Source organism: Myotis myotis, unplaced genomic scaffold (assembly GCF_014108235.1).
Source record: "Myotis myotis isolate mMyoMyo1 unplaced genomic scaffold, mMyoMyo1.p scaffold_m19_p_18, whole genome shotgun sequence".
Lineage (NCBI taxonomy): Eukaryota > Metazoa > Chordata > Mammalia > Chiroptera > Vespertilionidae > Myotis > Myotis myotis.
The window spans coordinates 21,855,364-21,876,822 of record NW_023416322.1 but is presented as its reverse complement, the minus strand read 5'-3'; the positions used below and the strand labels follow the sequence as shown (position 1 = coordinate 21,876,822).

At 38.6% G+C, this 21,459-nt stretch overlaps 1 protein-coding gene across 3 annotated transcripts in view; it reads left to right on the top strand.

Moving 5' to 3' along the window:
- Window positions 1–21,459, top strand: part of RASAL2 (RAS protein activator like 2) — a 244,127-nt gene that overhangs the window by 122,060 nt on the left and 100,608 nt on the right. For all 3 annotated transcript variants that reach the window (XM_036344077.1, XM_036344076.1, XM_036344075.1), the window contains exon 3: window positions 8,065–8,191. In XM_036344077.1, the coding sequence (XP_036199970.1) occupies window positions 8,065–8,191 (127 nt within the window). The remainder of the gene's footprint in view (window positions 1–8,064; window positions 8,192–21,459) is intronic.

Below are 21,459 nucleotides of genomic sequence, written 5' to 3'. Positions count from 1 at the left end.
TTGATTCCTAAAGATCCATTTGCTTAATATTAGTGTGAGAGGAGATGCACCTGTCCTTTTATCTTTTCTTTTTGTGTGATAAATTTTTCCAGAGCATGAGTCTTAATTCCATGCTTTCTCCCTAAAACTAGATAATAAAAGAGGATAAAAATAATCCATAAAATGCTTTTCTATTGTTAATATGTGATTCCATCTGTATTTATTGAACATATATTATGTGTGCAGTATTGTGATTGCTAAGATACAGGTTTGGGGGACATATTATGGTAAATTAAAAGTTATAACCATTTGGAACTCCATGCAGGTAGTGTTTGCACAACCTTGTGAATGTACTAAATGTCACTGAGTTAATTCACTTTAAAATGGTTAATTTTAAGTTAAGTGAATTTCACCTCAGTAAATTATTTTTTCTTAAGATTATAATATAATCACAAGGAAAGATTAACTGAGATATTGCCTGGACTGCGTTATGGTGTGAACTGGAGAATGCCAAAAAAGGTTTTACAGAGAAATCTGTGATTAGGTCATGTCCAGGGACAAATAGAAGCTCACCTGGAGGAAAAGAAGGGAAGGATATTTCATGTATAAGGAGACAGATCAGGAGATATCTCTCTTTGGTAAATTGCAAAATGCTCAGGATCCTTGGAATACAGCTTGAAGAACAGTGATGACTGTCAGGAATCAAATGAGAAAGAGCCTTGAAGGCCATGCTAAGGAATTTGGACTTAATTCTGGAAATGATTTGGACCATGGAAAGGTATTTGAACAGGTCAGTGACATCATCAGTTTTGATTCTTAGAACTGTTAATCCTTTGGAAAATTGAGTGAATGTTACTGGAAGAAAATAGAAAGTTAGGTTACTGTAGTAGACCAGGTAAGGGATGAGCAGTTCCTGAAATAGTTTGCAAAAATAGTTAATGTCTGAGACAGATATGTTCTACCATTATTAAGTTGGAAAAACTGAATTAAGTCTCTAGGATAAGAAAATGTTAAGCCATTGCTGTACCTACTACATAAATGATAAATTTAATATTCTGTTAATTTCATTACAAGAAATGATTAGAAATCTATTATTTGTGTGTGTGTGTGTGTGTGTGTGTGTGTGTGTGTGTCTGCTGTCACTCTCTATCTCTCAGCCACACTATCAGCAGGAGTATAACTCTCACCCTCAGAAGTTCTCATGAACAAGTCAGAATTTCTTAAAACAAGGAATTTAAGGAATTTCCTGTTAAAATTATCTAAAAAGACTGTTTTAAACCTTAACGAATCATGGGGGTGTTTATTACTTTGCTACAGAAATCAATTAAGAAGATTCTGTAAGGATTTAAACTGAATCCTTAGCCAGGCACTGCTGGAATGTGGGAGGATTATATTAGTCTAGCATCACTTGTGCATTCAGTGTGTGGGATCTTTTAATGCTCTCTCTTAACTCTGCATGTTTCCTGTCAGAAACAGGAAAAAGTCTGCCTGGGGGATGTACATGGGAAGAGTGTTAAATACACCGATTGCCAATTTGGGAATGTAGCAGAAGGGTAGGTCTGGATAGAATGCTAAAAGAAGAGAAGTCTGCCAGGAGTATCACCTTGAGAAATGACTCACTGGCTTAGTAAAATGCTTCTTGTAAATTGTGCCAAATAGGCATTGCTTATGTGTTATGAGATATACTTCCCTGCCTGGATGCCAGGAAAGGCCCCAGCTGGCTTGGCACCAAGCCATTTTAAAGAGGGTGTAGGAGGTCATTTGAATTCCATTTTGCTTGCAAGAGATAAGACCAAGTAAACCAGAGATTAAGGAGTTGAGGGAAATGGTGGAGAAGGCAACCATGAACCCTTGTGAGTGCAGCCAGTATAAAAATACAAAAAAAAAAAAAAGGAAAAAAAGAAAGAAAGCAAAATTTGTTGAGTTCCTTTGGCTATAACGAGTCATTAGGAAGAATTAACATGGCTCCATTTTTCTTCATTCAGACTCTACTTTCTGTATGTGGAATTTTTAAAGCAGGATACTAGTGCACAGGCACCGGGGTAATAATAATGTAATTTTAAGATAAAAATTTTTTTCTTGGTTTGTTTGGGAAAGCAGTATTTATACTCATATTAATGAAAATAGCAATTAGGCTTTTACACAAACAGCCAAAAACTGGCTGTTACTTATCCTGGGGTAACTACCCATGGCATATTTCATTCAAAACGACTTTCAGATTATTCAGCAGATACATAATGTGTCCCTGTTGGTCATGTGGGAAATTCATGTGTTAGGAGTTATAAAGAATAAGACACAGTTCTCTCCTCTCTCCCCCACATACCAAATTTAGTTTTGGAAATAAGACAAATAATTTTAAAATGGCATTTGAGAAATATCACAAACTGGATAGAATAAAAGAAAGAAATCCATTTATTCTAAAGGACTATAGTCTATGTCATTAAGATGTTGTTGGTAATGGGCAGTTACCAAAGGGAGCTTAAGGAAGGAAGGGATTTGATCACAGTTATGAGTATGTTTTAAATATGTTTTTTATTGATTTCAGAGAGAGGAAGGGAAAGGTAGAGGGAGAGAGAGATAGAAACATCTATAAGAGATTAAATCATGTATCCACTGCCTCCTGCGTGCCCCCTACTGGGAATCGAGCCCCCAACCCAGGCATGTGCCCTGATCAGGAATCAAACCATGACTTCCTAGTTCATGGGTCAATGCTCAACCACTGAGCCATACCAGCTGGGCTGTGTTATGAATATTAATCTATAGGATGTATTAGAAGAGGGGGAGATAGGAAGGAGAAAGACCAATTAAGAGACTACCATTCCTCTGATTTAAAAACTTGAAAGGTTTCCCAGTGCTTCCTGAATTATGCATGGTCTGGTATTAATGCCCTCACAATGTGGTCATAATATATTTTGGTGTTTTACCCCATTTCTCCCCTTGAAGAGACTCTAATTAAATTGGCCTACTGCCTGTTCCAAACCAAAATAAAAAAGTTATGTGCTTACCAACTTCTTAGTTGATATTATGTATTTTTCCTTTGCCTACAATGGCCAACCTCTCTACCTATTAAATATTCATTCATTCATTTGTGGGTTGGAGCTATTTTAAGATTTGGGGATTGACTGGTAAGATACAAGCTGTTAACCTGCATGGAATTAGTTGCACAAAGGAATAATTATAATTCAATGTAGTTAATAGAGTGAAAGAGAAAAATCTGTTATTGGAGGAACCTCAGGAAGGTGTACCTGGACCCTACTCCCTTAGGGAATTGGTAGAAAGGGAAGACTCCTGGAAGAGGCAATGTCTGTACTGCACCTTAGGATGAATAGTTTTACCTGTTAGGTAAAGAATAGAAAAGAAAATGGGGGAAATATTTTAAGCTGAGACAACAGACTAAGCAAAGGCACTACACAATAGGGGCTATATTAGGGAAATGCAAGCAATTTGATGTTCCTAGAACGTAAAGTCTGAAGCTGACACTTTTAGCAGAAGAGCTCTTTTTTTGTAGAAAAGCTTATGAGAAGCCCTGTACAGCAAACGGTTCAGAATTACGCCCTGGCTGAAGCAGAAGGCTGCTTTTACCCATCACATACATCCACTGTATCAGGATACAGTAGACTTGAATATCACTTAAACATTCTTTAGAGAAAAAATTACAGAGCGTTTTCTTTTGCTAGTTAGCATAAACTAGGTTTCCTTTACTTGACTATTTAATCTGCATATACACAGATTAAAATTGAAGTTATTTTATGTATAATTCTAAACAAAATGAAAGGCAATTTGTAGACGATATGAGGTATCCTATCTAATAATAGACTAACATGGTAATTAACCATACCTCCGCTATGCTTCCCATTGGCTAATCAGGGTGATATGCAAATTAACTGCCAACCAAGATGGCGGCCGGCAGCCACGCAGCTGAAGCAAACATGAAGCTTGGTTGCCCTGGCGATGGAGGAAGCCAAGGTTCCCCACCTGCGGGGGCCCAGCTCTGAGCTCCGGATGCAACAATGTTGCAATTATAGAAGCTAAACAAACCCCAAGTACCTGCTTTCAGCCAGCTGGGCTCAGAGCTGGAGCCGCAACAAAGTTTCAATTACAGAAGGTAAATAAATCCCAGAATAAAAAAAAAAGAAAAAAAAGAGAGACTGGGAGCTTCAGTTGCAGGCTTGGCCTGCCTGAAAACAGCCCTCAGCCCCTCATCCAGGCTGGCCAGGCACCCCAGTGGGGACCCCCACCCTAAAGGGGGTGCGGGCAGCCTGAAAACAACCATCAGCCCCTCACCCAAGCTGGCCAGGCATCCCAGTGGGAACCCCCACCCTGAAGGGGGCACAGGCAGCCTGAAAACAGCCGTCATCCCCTCACCCAGGCTGGCCAGGCACCCAAGCAGGACCCCCACCCTGATCCGGGACACCATTCAGGGCAAACCAGCCAGCCCCTACCCGTGCACCAGGCCTCTATCCTATATAGTAAAAGGGTAATATGCAAACTGACCCTAACAGTAGAAGGACTGGGAATGACTGGTCACTATGACACACACTGACCACCAGGGGGCAGACGCTCAGTGCAGGAGCTGCCCTCTGGTGGTCTGTGACCTCCCACATAGAGGAGCTCTGCTCAGCCACAAGCCAGGCTGATGGCTGCCAGTACAGCAGTGGTTGTGGGAGCCTCTCCTGCCTCCTCAGCAGCGCTAAGGATGTCTGACTGCAGCTTAGGTCTGCTCCCCGCTGGCAAGTGTACATCCCCCGAGGGCTGCCGGGCTGTCAGAGGGATGTCTGATTGCCATCTTAGGCCCAGTCCCCTGGGGAGCAGGCCTCAGCCAGCAGGTGGTCATCCCCCGAGGGGTCCCAGACTGCGAGAGGGCACAGACCGGGCTGAGGAACGACCCCCCCACCCCGAGTGCACAAATTTTTGTGCACCAGGCCTCTAGTATATATATAAATAGTATTTTCTAAGTAGCTTAATTTATTTGTGCATGTTGCTCCTCCGTTGTCATGGATGGTTTGGAACTAACCATCAGGATTAGAATTCAGAAATTACGTTTGACTTTGTTATTAGCACAGCTTAAATACCTGAGAAGCCATTTACTCCTTACTGTGTTCCATTTGCCTCATCTGCAATGGAATGAATTAAAGCACTTGATTTTATTTTTTTCCTGAGGAAAAATTGGACTCAGGGCACAGTACAAGGCCAAAGAGCTTAAAAAGAATTCCTCTCATGTTATAGAATCTGGAAGATACACAAATTTTAAAGACTAATTCAGTATAAACAATAAATGTGTACTAGTAAATGTTCTGGCTGGTGTGGCTCACTTGGTTGGGTGGTGTCCTATGCACCAAAGGTTGCAAGTTCATTTCCTGGTCAGAGTAATGTCCAGGTTGTGGGCTCCATCCCTGGTAGCAGGCGTGCTGCAGGTAGCACATCAGTGTTCTGCTCTCACACTGATGTTTTTCTCTCTCTTCCTGTCCCTTCCTCTCTCTCCAAAAATCAATAAAAAATACTAAAAAAATTAAACTAGTAAACTAAATTAGGGCAATTAGAATGGACAACATAGCTTTTCTAAAACTGACTTTCTAAAACTGATTCTTTGATTTGGTATCCCTTTATTTTTTTTAGAATGTGTATAAAGATTGGTGAACTCCAGCTTAGTTTGAAAATACTTGAAATATGAACCCTCTGATTTTCAAGTAGATCAATATCTTGTAAAAATATTTTACATAGGGATCAATCTATAATGTTGTAAAAGATTCATAAGAAGTGCAGGTTTAGAATAAAAGTCAACACTATTCTCCCATATATCCCAAGTGAGAGATAGTATACCCCAATTGTAAGTGATACTTTGAATGAAACTTTTTATTATATTCTAAGTTACAATAGTGGGAAATGAAGAGTCTACACAAAAACTTTGAGAAAATAATTGTGAGTGAAATTTAGGCCCAGATAAGTTTTATATATTTTATGTATCTTCTCCTTAGACATGGTAGAGGCAAAATATATGATAATAGAAGCCATTTCTTATTTTTTTCCAAATGTGGCCTTTATACATTTTCACAGGAAAGATCATAGGTCATTTCCTCCTATAATATAAAAAGTAACTACTACATTTTTTTCTTATAGCTTGAATTTTCATTATTTCAGATAATTGGTGCTTTTAGAACTTTGAGGAAAATGGTTTTTTATTTAGGTTCCTGTTTGTTCAAAGATACAAACTTTCTACTCTACTTGTATTTACCCCTATTCCTTTCTACTTTTAAGGCAGGTAGAGGTTATATTTTTGCCTCTTACTAGATGAGAGTTATTTAACCTCTCTGTACTACTCTTTTAATTATTTAAGTAGTGATAATATAATTTTCATCCTGAAAGGGCTGGATGACTTAGATTACCATTTGTAAAGTTTTATATTACAGAGTGCTTTGGAATAGTTCATCTCTTTATTGATGCTATTATTTGGTTTCCCCTTATTTTTTTAGAATGTTACCATTGTTAATTCTGCTTCTTGATTTCTCAGTGTGCAAGTAATGTAGGCATAGTTATAGTAATGAGGAAATGGTAAATTTTTGGTCCTATAAAGATTGTGAAAATTTTCAGTCCATTTTGAAGACATTAGGACTTTGCTCCTCAGATTCTCAGTGGCACAGAGAGAGTTTCCCTTGCTATCGCCCGCTTGACCCCAGTCATAGGAGTTGGATTACTGAGGCAAAGTAGAAGACATATACTTTCAAGCCTGTGTGTATCCCAGTTTCTCTGGATCAGTTGATGTGATATGTATATACTGAAATCATTTGTAAAAATAAATTATTCCTCATCTTTAAAAGGGGGGTAATAATGGCTCCCTTATAATGTCACTCATGTAAAATCCGTAGCCCTGCACATAGCAGGAACTCAGTGCTAGTCATTATTATTGAAATGGTTGAAATTTCAACACGAGAGCCATAAGAAATAAGAAACTATGATTAATTACTGATATATTTTGCCAAACTGAGATGTTACCAATACTATTCTTAATTTTGATAAAGGTTACTAACAAAATCTCACTGAAAATGTATTTTATTAACTACTAGAGCAGTGATTCATTCTCACCGTTCCTAATGCTGCAACCCTTTAATACAGTTCTTCATGTTGTGGTGACTCCCAAGCATAAAATTATTTTCGTTGCTACTTCATAACTGTAATTTTGCTACTGTTATGAATCGTAATGTAAATATCTGATATGCAGGATGTATTTTCATTGTTACAAATTGAACATAATTAAAGCATAGTGATTAATCACAAAAACAGTCTGTAATTATATATGTGTTTTCTGATGGTCTTAGGCGACCCCTGTGAAAGGGTCGTTAGACCCCCCAAAGGGGTTGCGACCCACAGGTTGAGAACCACTGTACTAGAGGCTAGGTGCACGAAATTCGGGCATGGGTAGGGTCCCTAGGCCTGGCCAGTGATCAGGGCCAAACGGGACCTTCCAGCTGCTGGCTGGGGCCTTCCTTCACTCCGCACTGCTCCCTGGTGGTCAGCACACATCATAGTGAGCTATCGAACTCCCTGTCAACTGGTCAAATTCCTGACACTTTGCATACTAGCCTTTTATATATATGCTTAATTCTAAAATTAAAGAAAAGTTGGGTCATTTTAATACTTTTATCTAGCAAAACCTTCTTTTAAGAGAATGTTGTAGCTAAATCTTTCTGGTTGACTTTTATTTCCATTTACCTGATTGAGCATTGGGCAGAATTGGAACTTGTGAACCAGTGTCTTATGTAAAAGAATCTTTTATTTGTGTGGGTGTTTTGTTTTGTTTTCTGGACTCCCAAAACACATGCACACCTGGATAAGATTTGTACATACTTCAACTAAGCTAATTTACATACTCACCTTTCCTGATCTTTTGGTTTTCTTTTTAAAGAAAAGCTTCCTGCAAAGGGATTGGTAATACTTTACCATTGTGTATACTTTATTTCTACATTTCTTCTACTTTGCTCTGATGATTACAAACTCCTATTCTTTATTAACTGAAAACATTATTCAATCGGAAAGTTGTTATGGCGAACTCAGTATTAGGTTTCATCTCTTTTTCTTTTGGTTAACTAGATACCCACGGAGGGAGGACAGGAGCAGCAGGCCGATTCCACCAAAGGGAGATGCCTGAGAAGAACTGTCAGTGTCCCTTCCGAGGGTCAGTTTCCTGAGTACCCACCAGAGGGCACCACTAAACTGGGTAAGCGAATAAAAGAAATTGCTAGCTTTTATCTGGTAATTTATGGACTTGTTGAGTGTTACAATAAAACAAAACACCCTGTATTTCCCATTAAGGAAGCGCATTGATATGTTAACCAAGAGTTAGAAGTCATTAGAAAGTTTTATTCTTTGTAACCAAGTGGCAGCGAAGTTATTTTACAGAGATGAAATTTAAGCTTCATAAGTTTGCTGTTCAGCCCTAGACAAGTTGGATGGTGTATTGTTTCTGAGTTTATTGCTTGGCTTTAAATTTTGAAAGACCATTAGGTGATCTTGTTGAACTACTGAGATTCACTGGGGAGCCAGTATTGTATGGAAACTTCGTATTGAGTGTTGTGTGTCCCGTTCAAGCTACTGATTCTGTCTTATGTAATGTAATGTCAGATCAGGCTACTATAGCTGAGCTAATTTTACGTATCTCATGTAAGTATATTTGGAACTATAGTTAAAGGGGTGACAAGAGAGAGAAATAAAAAAACCCCCTATGAGTTGTTATACCCTAAAGAAATTGTCAACATCAAAGCAGCTCTTTCCCTGTTTCCTAACAAATATACTGTTTCATATTTTGCATGCTTGCCAATGGATATATAGATATTTAGGTCAGGTAATTTTAAAGGAACATAATTAAGATTAAATAAAATAATGAAAGGATTTGAATAGTAGGAAGTGCTTTATATCATTGATGTTATTATTTGCTTAGTGAAACTAGATACTTAGTCACAGACATTTGCTAGGTAGATAAGTCAGAACTATTTATTGTCTGTATGTTGGTGAGTATGTGTTTTTGAATATCGGTTTAGTTTTTCTTGTTTGTTTCTTCTTCATTTCTTTTCATAATTTAAATGGAACTCAATTCTTGGTCAGAATTTGAATATTTTCCTTTTCTTTTTATCCTATAACAATTGTTGCTTTTCTAGAAATTAGTTAGATTAGCAAACACTTTTATTCAAGGAATCATACTTAGAGAAATCAGATTTTCCTCTTATTTTATTTCCATTGTACTTCTTTAGCATGTGTTGAATCCAGTTTAGGTATTGGCATAAATTGTATTGTAAACCTGTCTGGGTGTAACCATATTGTAGCCTGTTTGTATTTCATGTATGTGTTCTGTGTAACTTGGACTGGCTCAGAGTCACCTTCTTTCAGTTCCTTTGCTATCTAATATTATTCACAGTGTTATGTTGATGACTATCATTGTCACTCTAGAAACTTTTGACAAGCTTTAACCCACAAAGAATATATATTCATAGTCTGAAGAACTGTTAACATTTTAAAGAAGAGAAAACTATATCGTAAATTGTTAAATATCTCCAATATTCCATGTACTAGTCCCAAAGACAAACTAAGATGAGGTGGCCAAGGTGCTTAGTCCAGAGCCAATCTTCCACTTTCTGTCCTGGACAAGTCTTGATTCATGGCAGACCATGATCATTTTTGGAGTGGATGTCCTAAATTAGCACTGAAAGCTATTGCTCATAAATATTAGAAGGGGAAAGACTACTTTTAGAGCCATTTTTTTTCTTACATGCCAATCTAATGTTGAATTAGATCATTATTCTGTTGTTCTATTTTTATCTCCTAATGATTTGTCTTTAAGCAAAATTTCATGCTGTCAAATATTGAATTGAATAATTGCTGTATATGTAACATTCTATGCCAGTCCCTAAGTGAAAAGAGGTGTAATTTCTGTCATTAGAAGATTCCTACATAATTAGGAAGATAGATTATTGATGACTTTTCACAGCACATGTTATTGTGTTATATTGTGTGGCTTTCATTGATTTTTAATTTTTAAAAAATCCATTTGTTTATGCAGCAAATAGTTATTGAATGACAACTATGTGCCACATGCTGTTCTAGGCACTTTAAGACACAAGAGTGAAAAAAAAAATATACAAAGCTCTCTCCCCTTGTGAAGCTTACATTCTATTGAGGAATGATAGACAATAAGCAAGAGTAATAAGTGAAATATATACTGTGGTAGATGGAGATAAGTACAAAGAAAAAAAATAGGAAATAGGAAGCATCAAGGAAGAATAATTTTAGCTAAGCTGACCAAAGAATGCCTCCCTGTTAAGTGACATTTGAGTCAAGACCTGATAAAAGTATGGAAGTCAGGCATGTGGATACCTAGGGGTGAGGATTTGCACCCAGGGGAATAGCAAGTATAAAGGAGAAATATGCTTGGAATGTTCCAGGAGCAGCATAGATGCCAGGGAGGCTGGAGTGGAATGAATAAGGGGAGAGTAGTAGGAGATGACATCGTTGAGCATATCACAAAGGCCTTGTAGAGCATCATGAGGGCTTTGATTCTGTGAGATAGGGAGCCACTGGCTTCTATATTGAGAATAGGGATGCAAGAATGGGAGTTCAGAGACCAATTGGAATGCTATTGCAATGATCTGGGCCACAATGGGAATAGTGGAAAGGCTGAGAAGTGACTAGATTATGAATCATTCGAAGGTAGAGCCAACAGAATTTACTTGTTGGATTGGATGTAGGAAGTGAGAAATGAAAAATGAAGAATTTTGGCTAGAGCAGCAAGAATGAAATTGTCGTGTGATTTTTAAAAAATTGTTTTCAATTGAATTTTAGAGAGAGAAGAAGGGAGAGGGAGAGAGAGAGAGAGAAACATCAGTGTCAGAGCAAAACATCTATCGACTGCCTCCTGCATGCCCCCTACCAGGGGTTGAGCTCACAACGTTGTAACTATGTTTTCCTACATTTATTGACCTAAGTGATAAAAATTTGAGGAAACTTTGAAGAAAATAAATGTTAAAGCACAATATTTTCTCCAAGGCATTTCTAAAATTATAAAGGATAACTTTTATAGGCCAAATTTTTAAAGGATATTCATTATTCAGACCTTAGTTTTTAATTCTGACATTCTTGGTTAAAGTAATCTCAGTTAACTTTATGTATAAACTAATGATGACTCTCTTTATTCCCAAGGTATTTATTTATTAGGAGTATCTAGATAATTTATGACATTTTTTCAAGATGCTAAAATCTATGAAAATACATGGTAGTAATAATATTGAAGGAAGGAGAAATGAGTAATGAAGATTTCATATTTCAAGAATTTTTCAAATAATAGAATTAAAAATGCTGATAAATAATGCCTGTGTTTGGTAGCACTCAATATTTAGATTGACTATTAAGTTATATGTATGTGTGTGTGTGTGTGTGTGTGTGTATATGGGTGTATGTATATATATACACACACACACACACACACATTATTCAGTAGAAGAAACTTGTGAACTTTAAGGTAATATACATACAAATGAGCAAAAAATTTATGAAAAAAGTCAGCAGTCTGGTATTTCTAGCTCTGAAAATTAGAACTCAGTGAATAATAGCAGCGCTTGGTTTTCTTTGAAATGCCCTAAAACTATTGTCTTGTTTCTTCCAATAAAATAAACTACTTCACAATTTTCTAAGCAAGCTCATGTTAAGAGAGCTATATAATATCCATCCTTTGTACTTGTATTCCATCATTCCCAGATTTCAGTGATATAGTAGAGGTCCAGTGTACGGATTCGTGCACTGGTGGGGTTCCTCAGCCTGGCCTGCACCCTCTCGTAATCTGGGACCCCTCGGGGGATCAGGCTGAAACCAGCAGTCCGACATCCCCCGAGGGATGTAGTAGTGTGGGAAGCAGCAGGCAGCCGGGGAGGAACCCGAGGTGGGTCAGGCACCGTGCTGCTGTTGCTGCTTGGTATGCCACAGCTGTGTTCGCCAGCTGTGAGCCCCGCATCTGGCGCCCGTTGGTCAGCTGAGCAGCGCTCCTGCTATGGGAGTGCACTGACCACCAGGGGACAGCTCCTGTGTTGAGCTTCTGCCCCTTGGTGGTCAGTGCTCGTCATAGTGACGGGTCCAACGTTCGGTTGACCGGTCCAACATTCTTTCGACCAGTCGCTTAGGGTTTTGTAAAAATAGATAAGTTATTTGAGGAAAGGTCAAATGAGCTCAAGAATTATTAAAATCATTATGGATAATTAAGGTAGAAGCCCTGGATAATTTCACTGAGGCTTTTGGATGGGTGCTTTTGAGTTTTCTTAAAAACCATAAGTCAGTATATATTTATTTTTTGAAATCTATAAGATTTATAAGATACATGTGGTAATTCTGCTGATATTAGCCTAGCACAGTGGTCAGCAAACTGCGGCTCGCAAGCCACATGCAGCTCTTTGGCACCTTGAGTGTGGCTCTTCCACAAAATACCGACTTCTGCGCATGGGCCACGAAGTTTCAATTGCATTGTATGTGCGCGCCCGCAAGTGGTATTTTGTGGAAGAGCCACACTCAAGGGGCCAAAGAGCCCCATGTGGCTCGTGAGCCGCAGTTTGCTGGCCACTGGTCTAGCAGAATGAGCTTGAGTCTAGGTTAAAATAGCCATGCACAGTCAATTTGCAATAATGTGACACGTGTGCCTAAATCACTGTACTGTGCAGAATTGCACAATAAAAATCACAGGACTTATGGGGGAAAAGGTATTAGGAGCACTATACTTAAAAACATGTAAAGACAGGAACTTAGTAAAAATAATAATACATTTTTACATGTGCTAAATGGTTGAGGAATACATAAATACTACAATAACGATAGCACCTTTACCGTGGAAAGTTATCTAGAAATTTACTTGTGGTAGTGGGCATCAGAGTAGTTTTTAAATTTATTGTTAAGTGATGGAGGGAGGGTTTTTTGGAAATTGAATAGAACATTGTCATAGGAGATGTGTATGGGTGTGGCTCATAGCACAGGTAGTGAAGTGAGGTCACTGGTACATGTTTGAGCTGTGTATGTGAGCCTTTCGTGTATTCATCTGTGACTTGGTTCAGCTGGGTGCGTTTTTCTTTGTTTACCTGGTGCTTCTCACAGATGAAATCATGATAAAAAAATTTATGTAATTGCAAGTGTTCCCTAATATGTTAGTTGTGGTGGAACATTCACATTTACAGAGCAAGGATTAAAACAGAACTAACCCAACTACCAACCTGATTTAATCAGGTTTGTCCATTTGAAAGAAGCAGCTTGCATTTAATTCCAAAATTACTTTTCAACACACTCTTGTATTTCTTTTGGAAATTAGTTATTTGGAACACAAAGCTAGTATGAATAAAATAAAAACTAGTACTTATGTTCTCAAGCCAACTGCTAAAGCCAATTTTTATTTTGCTCTTATAAACTAAATTTAGATTAGCAGTGAGAACATTTCTTTCTGTGAAGAAAATTCTCAGTTCTAAGTCAAGGTGCCATACCACAGTTCCTTCTAACTTGTGAGTGGGAGTTTGATTCCTGATTTGCTTTGTTGTCTTCCTCCCCATACTCATCCTGACGCAATAGGGTTTGTCCACTTCTGTGAAAGCTGCTTCAAGGCAGTGCTGCCCCTCTGGTTGTGCAAATTATGCATTGCCCAACAACTAGGGGTGCCTGTCATTTGTCTTCATTGATTTGTAGTTATTCAATAAAATTTCCAACAGATGGCAGCAAAGTGTCTTAAATAATGGATTCCTTTCTGATTCATGTAAGTCATTTGTAAGGGTTACTGTTTGAGTTTCAGTGAAGCCAGAAGACCTGGGGAAAGAGAAACCATGAAGGAAGTCAGTGTTTCTGTGGGTCAGCTATATGCTAGGTTTATAAAGCTGTGTCATATGCCTTAATATTTGTTAGTCTAACTGTTTAAAAAAAAATTTTTTTTTATTGATTTCAGAGAGGAAGAGAGAAAGGGGAGAGAGAGAAAAACATCAGTGATGAGAGAGAATCATTGATTGGCTGCCTCCTGCACGCCCCACACTGGGGATCGAGCCCACAACCCAGGCATGTACCCTTGACTGGAATCAAACCTGCGACCCTTCAGTCTGCAGGCTGACGCTCTATCCACTGAGCCAAACTGACTAGGGCTAACTAACTTTTTTAAAATAAAAAGATAAAGTATGTTCTATCCTTCAACCACGACTATATTTTTCTACAGTCAAGGCCTGGAGAGAATTTCCAAATTTGGCATCACATCATGAGAGACCCACAGGCATGCATGTGGACAGCCAGCCCTTACAGTCAAGTTCTGTGGGGATCGGTGCCCAGGAGCACCAAAGTCAAGCCCTCTAAAATGTGATGCCTGACCAAGGTCAGAGGGAAGGCTGGGGGGTGGGGGTTTTAAGAGATCAACCAAAGGACTTGTATGCATACATATAAGCATAACCCATGGACACAGACAATAGGGGGGTGAGGGCATGTGCTGGGGGGTGGGGTGGGAACGACTGTGAGAGGTCAATGGGAGAAAAAAGGAGACATACGTAATACTTTAAACAATAAAGAATTTAAAAAATAAAATGTGATGCCCAGGCAAGGAGCCCCTCTTGACCAGCCCTAAGGCAATATTGATCTTTGTAAACTACTATGGTGGTGGGAGAATTGGGTGGGAAGGGGAAATGAATGGCACAAACAATCAGGAGTATTTTTTTAGATTTATCCTGGACTTCTGGGGATAAAATTGGATAAGCATCTAATTGTATTTTTTCCAGAAACTGCACTATAATTATGATAAAGGAATTTTTTTAAAAGATATGGTCCATCAAAGACAAGGAGAATGAAAAAGAAGAAAACAACCACATAATAATAGATTGAAAGCTGAAAAACAAATGGAGTGTGGTAAATGACCTAGCTGACTTGAGAAAGCCAAATCTTAATCTGGCTCTGAAGAAAGCCAAGAACCACAAATTTTTGTACCACAAAGTTTTCAAATAGCTCAGGAATCGATGGTATCAGGAATACATGATGATAGATCCCTTAGTATTCTCCTTTTCCCACCCTCACCTCAACCCTAATACAAGACTGCAGGTTAATTCTCTGAAGAAGAAAACCCCAAAGGTCTCAGATTGGGGCATACCAGGCAAAATTGAGAGCACAGGGCCCTTTTCCAATTCAAGGGAATGGAATGAACATCTGCACACTCACTGAATGAGACTCCTCCACCTGGCTTCTCTAACCTGTACCCTCCATGCAGAAGATCAGAATACCATTTGGTGTATTACACTAGCCCAAGAGGAAAGACCTAAAGATACTGACATTCCCAAGACTAGCAGATATCTGAAGAAAAACCAAAACAAACTAAAGAAACTTGGAGGATCAGCGACAGGCAGGGAATAGAAAATTTTAAAAAGTCTCATTACTTTCCTCAAAGAGTTTAAAATATTACATGTGTGAGATAAGGACTGAATGTTATACAAGACCAAGGAACTGCTGTGTGTTTAAAAAAGAAAAGTAACAGAAATAAAACTTAGTGTGGGTTTGAAGATGAAAATGAGGAAATATTCTAGAAAGTAGAGGGAAAAGTGATAAAATAATTAGAGTATCAGTTTAAAAAGTCCAATATCAAAACCAAGTCCAGAAAAAGAAAAACAAGGGAAAGAAATCATTAGCAATATAATTCAATAAAATTTCCCCCAGTGGATCCTAGTCTCCAGATTGAAAGGGCTTATTGAGTGCCTATGACAAGGCATTTTCAGGAAATTTCAATTTGTCTGTGGTGACAAAGACAGTATTACAAACTTCCAAAGAAAGGAAGAACATTACAAGCTAAGGATCAGAAATCAGAATGGCTTCAGACTTCCCATCAGCAACTCCGAAGCTAGGAAACAATGAGGCATGTCCTCCAACTTCTGAAGGGAAATTAGTTCCTATTTAGAATTCTATATCTAGCTATAAGCCATTAACCACACATGAGGGTATTTTCAGATTTTTAAAATTACCTCTTGCACATCATTTCTCCTGAAGCTAGTGGAATATATTTTACACCAAGAAGGAGTAGGACATAGGATATAGGATAGGAGAACTAGCACAGGGCAGACAGAGGGAACCCTCAGGAGAATGCCATAGAAAGAGCCAAGTTAAATAGCTCTGTACCAGCTGCAGAATGCAGACAACAGTTCAGAGTGGAGCAGTCAGAAAGCTGTAGTGAAGACTTCTCCAAGAAGACACAACTGATATAACTGAGTGTGTTTAAACAACAGGAAATGAATTGGTATAGAATCCTATCTAATAATAGACAAACATGGTAATTGACCGTACCTTCACTACACCTCCCATTGGCTAATTGTGCGATACGCAAATTAACCTCCAACAAAGATGGCGGCTAATTTGCATACTGCAGGCAGGGCGGGACAGTGTGAGCCACCAGCACGAGCTGCCATCCAGGCCCCCATGGGCGATGCCAGAAGCTGCTTGCCTGCCCCAGGAGCCGCCTGCCTGCTGCCCGGGATCCGATCCGGGCCCGGGCTGTAGGCACGCTGGCCCCGCAAGCCCCAGGAGCCGCCTTCCTGCCGCCCGGGACCAGATTGGTCCTGGGCTGCTGGTGGGCCCCGGAAACCCAAGAAGCCACCAGATATGGCAGTAACTCTATCAGTAAGCACTCTGAAAGTCAGTGGCGTAAATGCACCAATTAAAAAACAGATTATGAGGGTGAATCAAGAACAAAACCCACTTTAAATATAAAGACACATATAGATTAAAAGTAAATGAATTAAGCTGCAGCCTGTTTTGCTCAGTGGATAGAGCATTAGCCCGTGGACTGAAGGGTCCCAGGTTAGATTCCGGTCAAGGGCATGTACCTCAGTTGCTGGCTTGATCCCCAGTCCTTATCAGAGCATGTGCAGGAGGCACCCAATCAATGTGTCTCTCCCTTTCCCTTCACTCTCTCTAAAATTTAATGGAAAAATATCCTTGGGTGAAGATTAACAAAAACAAAGTAAATGGATTAAGTAACATTAAAGAGATTATAAAAAACATATATTCCAAATTTTGTTAGTTGTATAATGGTTATGTTTAAATTATTAACACCTAAGAAATTGGGTGAAGGGTACATATCATATGCTGTAGTATTTTATAGTTTTTTTTTTACATGTATGAGATTATTTCAAATTAAAATATTAAAAATTAGTAAAATATTAATTGAAATGTATCTGCATTACATGAAAAATCTCCTAATTGCTTCTAGCATAATTTATTAAATTGTGCTAAAATTTACAAGGGTTCAGTTAAAAATTATCTTAATTCTAAATGATATAATAGAAAATATATAATAGTGCAGTTATAAGCACTTATCTGAAAATAAATATTTAAAAAAGTGAATTTAAAGAAGGGATTAGCCAAAGAAAATATATGCACAACCCATGGACACAGACAACAGTATGGTGATGGTCAGAGAGAAGTGGGGGGCAAGAGCTGGGTAGAGGGGGCAAAACGGGGGAAATAGGGACATCCTATATAATAATAATAAAAGGCTAATATGCAAATTGACTGAACAGCAGAATGACTGATTGCTATGATGTGCACTGGCCACCAGGGAGCAGACGCTCAATGCAGGAGCTGCCCCCTGATGGTCAGTGCACTTCCATATGGGGAGTGCCACTCAGCCAGAAGCTGGCTCATGGCTGGCCAGTGCAGAGGTGGTGGCAGGAGCCTCTTTCACCTCCGTGGCAGCACTAAGAATGTCCAACTAACGGTTTAGACCCGATCCCTTGGGGGCCTAAGCCTTTAGTTGAACATCCCTCGAGGGCTTCCTGGCTGCCAGAAGGATGTCTGACTGCAATCTTAGCCCTGATCCCCTGGGGAGTGGGCCTAAGTCAACAGGTGGACATCCCCCAAGGGGTCCTGGACTGTAAATGGGCGCAGTAATCCGCTGAGGGACACCCTCCCCCCCTGAGTGCACAAATTTTTGTGCACCGGGCCTCTAGTTAACAATAAGTACATAGAAACCTGAGCAAATGAACAACCAGACAATAGCTATAGGAGAAACAAAAAGGTAGCTCAGGACATAAAAAAATGCTTAAATAGCACCTTCTGCCTATCAAGCACTCTATGTATATGAATTTACTAATCCTTGTAAACCCATCTGTTGTACAGATAAGGAAACTGAGGCATGGAGAGGTTAAGTAACTTGCCTATAACTAAACAGGATTTGCATCTAGGCAGTCTGCCTTCAGGATCATGCTCTTGACCACTTACTGTATTACACATAGGATTTGCTATGTGGAGGACTCTGAATAACATCCTATATATTAAAAGGCTAATATGCAAATTGACTGAACAGTGGGACAACCAGTTGCTATGATGTGCAATGACCACCAGGAGGCAGATGCTCAATGCAGGAGCTGCCCCCTGGTGGTCAGTGTGCTTCCACAGGGGGAGCGCTGCTCAGCCAGAAGCCGGGCTCACGGCTGGTGAGCCCAGTGGTGGTGGCACGAGCATTGCCCGACTCCTCGACAGCGCTAAGTATGTCCAACTGCCGGCTTAGGCCCGCTCCCCAGGGGCTCCTGGACTGCAAGAGGGCTGGGCTGGGCTGAGGGACGCCCCCGAGTGCACGAATTTCATACACCGGGCCAATAGTATATTCATAATATTGCTTGTCCTTACCAAAGTTACTATATGTAACTGTATAGGGAGTGTGAGAGAATAGGAGGTGTCTATGAACCTACTGGGCTAATAATGGAGAAGAAAGAGTCGAATTCTCATCTTCCATAGTGGAAAGTCAGTAGGTGTGTCTAAAATGGAAGAATTTAAAAATATTGATATAGCCATATTATCTAAGACTCAGTGATGACTATCAAAAGAATTGGCTAAGAGAGATAAAAGTAGCTGTTTTGGGGGAAGGAAAAGTGTTAGAAGAGGAGGGCTGGGGATTGCTGGTGGTTTTTTTTTTTTAAACAAGTCTTGTAAAATCAGTAGACTCTAAACTACATGCATATATTTATTAACATGAAAACTTTAAAATAGGGAAAGGCATATGTAGTTCACAGGAAAGAAAAATAAAATGCCATTTAAACAACAAAAAGATGCTGTACCTTATTTATAATTAACAAAAGCAAATTAATACTGTAACAAGCTACTGATTTTTACCTCTGAGATTAGCAAATATAAAAATGTTTGGAAGATTAGGAGAAAACAAGCACTCTAGTCCATTTTAATACCACATTGCTTCTACAGAGAGCATTTTGGCCAAACTATCCATCCTTTTTCTCCCAGAAGCGGACTACTTCTAAGAATTTGTCCTACGGATTTATTCACACTAGTCATTACATCATTGTTTATAACACAGAGCAGACACAACCTAAATGTCCCTCCATAGGAGGTTATTTAAATAAATTATGTTAAATATATATAATGAGCTACTGTGCACCTATCAAAAAGAGAGTAGCTCCATGTATAGTAATGTGAAACAATTTCTAAGATACATTATTAAGGTCAGAGGGGAAACTCAGGTGCAGAAATAGTATATATACTGTACTGTGATTTATATAAGAAATGCCATGTGCACATAGCGTATGTGTATAACACTAGAACTGTATAGAAGACTTTAGCAGTGGTTGCTTCTGAGGAGAAAACTGGACACCTGGTGGATCACAGTGGGGTGGGGGTGGGGCAAGGAGATTAACTTTTCATTATATAACACTTTCTAACCTTTTAACTTGCAATCAATGAATGAGTTAACATTCCTAATAATAATGGCCATAATACTAATAACTATAATAAGGAAGAAGAGAGACAAATAAAGGGAAAAAGAAACCTGCCTACACTGAAGGTGCATTTCAGCTCTTCATGATGTGTTTCAGAAACAGGGAAACATTTAACTAAAATATGAGAGAATTAATTAGGAGAGTATGTTATATTGTCGCCAACCTGTGCCTTTCACCTTACTAAAATATACTGCTTTAAAAATTGGCTAACTTTCTTGTCACTCTCCAGTCATTCATTTGTAGCAGGATATTAAATTGGCCATTCAAACAGCTTGGTTTTTTATTTATCTGCAGTAAAGAAGAGCAATTGAATCTGATTAAACAAAACTTCTTGACATTTTTATGTTAGATAATTATAACTAGTAGATTATTAAAGTAACCTCTATTGGCTTTTTCAGGAATGTTAAAAGGATATTTTCTTCTCCTTGCCTCTTTGTTAAGTAAAACTTAGCTGAAATAATGCTGGGGAACAAGTTTTCTGTGGCTCATAAATGTGCCTATGACAATGTGTCATGGAATCAGGTGTTACTGTTTCTGTCACTGTTTCTCATTTTGCTTGGGCATGTTTAAACCCAATAAATAATTTGAGGTGTGGAATGTATACCAAAGATTCTGCAAGCTACTGTCCTGTATACCTACTAGGAAATTATTTCACAAAAGCATTCCCTTTGCACCTCTCCTTGGGTAATCTATAATGTCAGTATCTTCTTATCAAGGCATTTATCATTATAGTACAGGGAATGTAGTGTCTTATTTCAAATGTTCTCTGTATGGAGCAGAAGACTGAATGGTACTCTTGGTAAGAGGAATACTTTTTGACAAAGTCACAGACTTTTTCACATGATAATTGGAGTAGGATGTACTCTGGACCATGTAATCAACATATTAAAAGTGTCCCCTGGTAAAAGAATGAAACATTTCTATCAAGGGAAGGAAAAGAAAAAGATTTCAGAGAATCTGAGGCGGTAATAGCTTGTGAGTTTTGGTAAATGTAGAAATCATAAACATACTTACAGCAAAGATGTAAGCTTTAGGGAAAGAATACAATGTCAAGTCAGAGATGAAATATAAAAATTGTTCTCATTTTCTATTGTGTTTTTTTTACCCACCTCCTGTTTATAGTCCTCCCCTCCCCCAAACACACAGAATACTATTTTTATTTTGTTTTACTCAACAAATGCTTATATAGTGGTTTGTGCCAGATACTGTTCTAAGCACTTTAAAAATATTTACTCTCTCAGCCCCTGTGAGCTAGATACTGTTATTATTACCCTTATTCATTTGTTTTTAAATATTTAATGAAACTGAGGCATTGCTTTTCCAAGATCCTGTAAGTAGTAAATGGCAGAGCTAGTATTTGAACCTGGTAATGTGGCCTTAAAGTCACCACTGTACTATGCCTCTTCCACTTGCTAATATGACCTTACAGTGGTGAGCAAAAGAGACTGAGTTCTGTACTCCTTGGTCCTATGACACTGTCAATGGGTATATCCCTGTACCTTTACAAAAATAAATTTATTAGCAGAATTGTCTGTTTTACTATTATTTAACATAAAAAAGTGTAGTTATCTCTTCAAATATATTAGAAGAATAATAGGGTTATTTTGGTTGCTATTGGCAACCATAGGGTTGACTGTGATGAATGAACTTCTGTTTACAGAAGATGCAATTTCAGGCATAATTTAGAGAAATTTTTTAAAAATATATTTTTATTGATTTCAGAGAGAGGAAA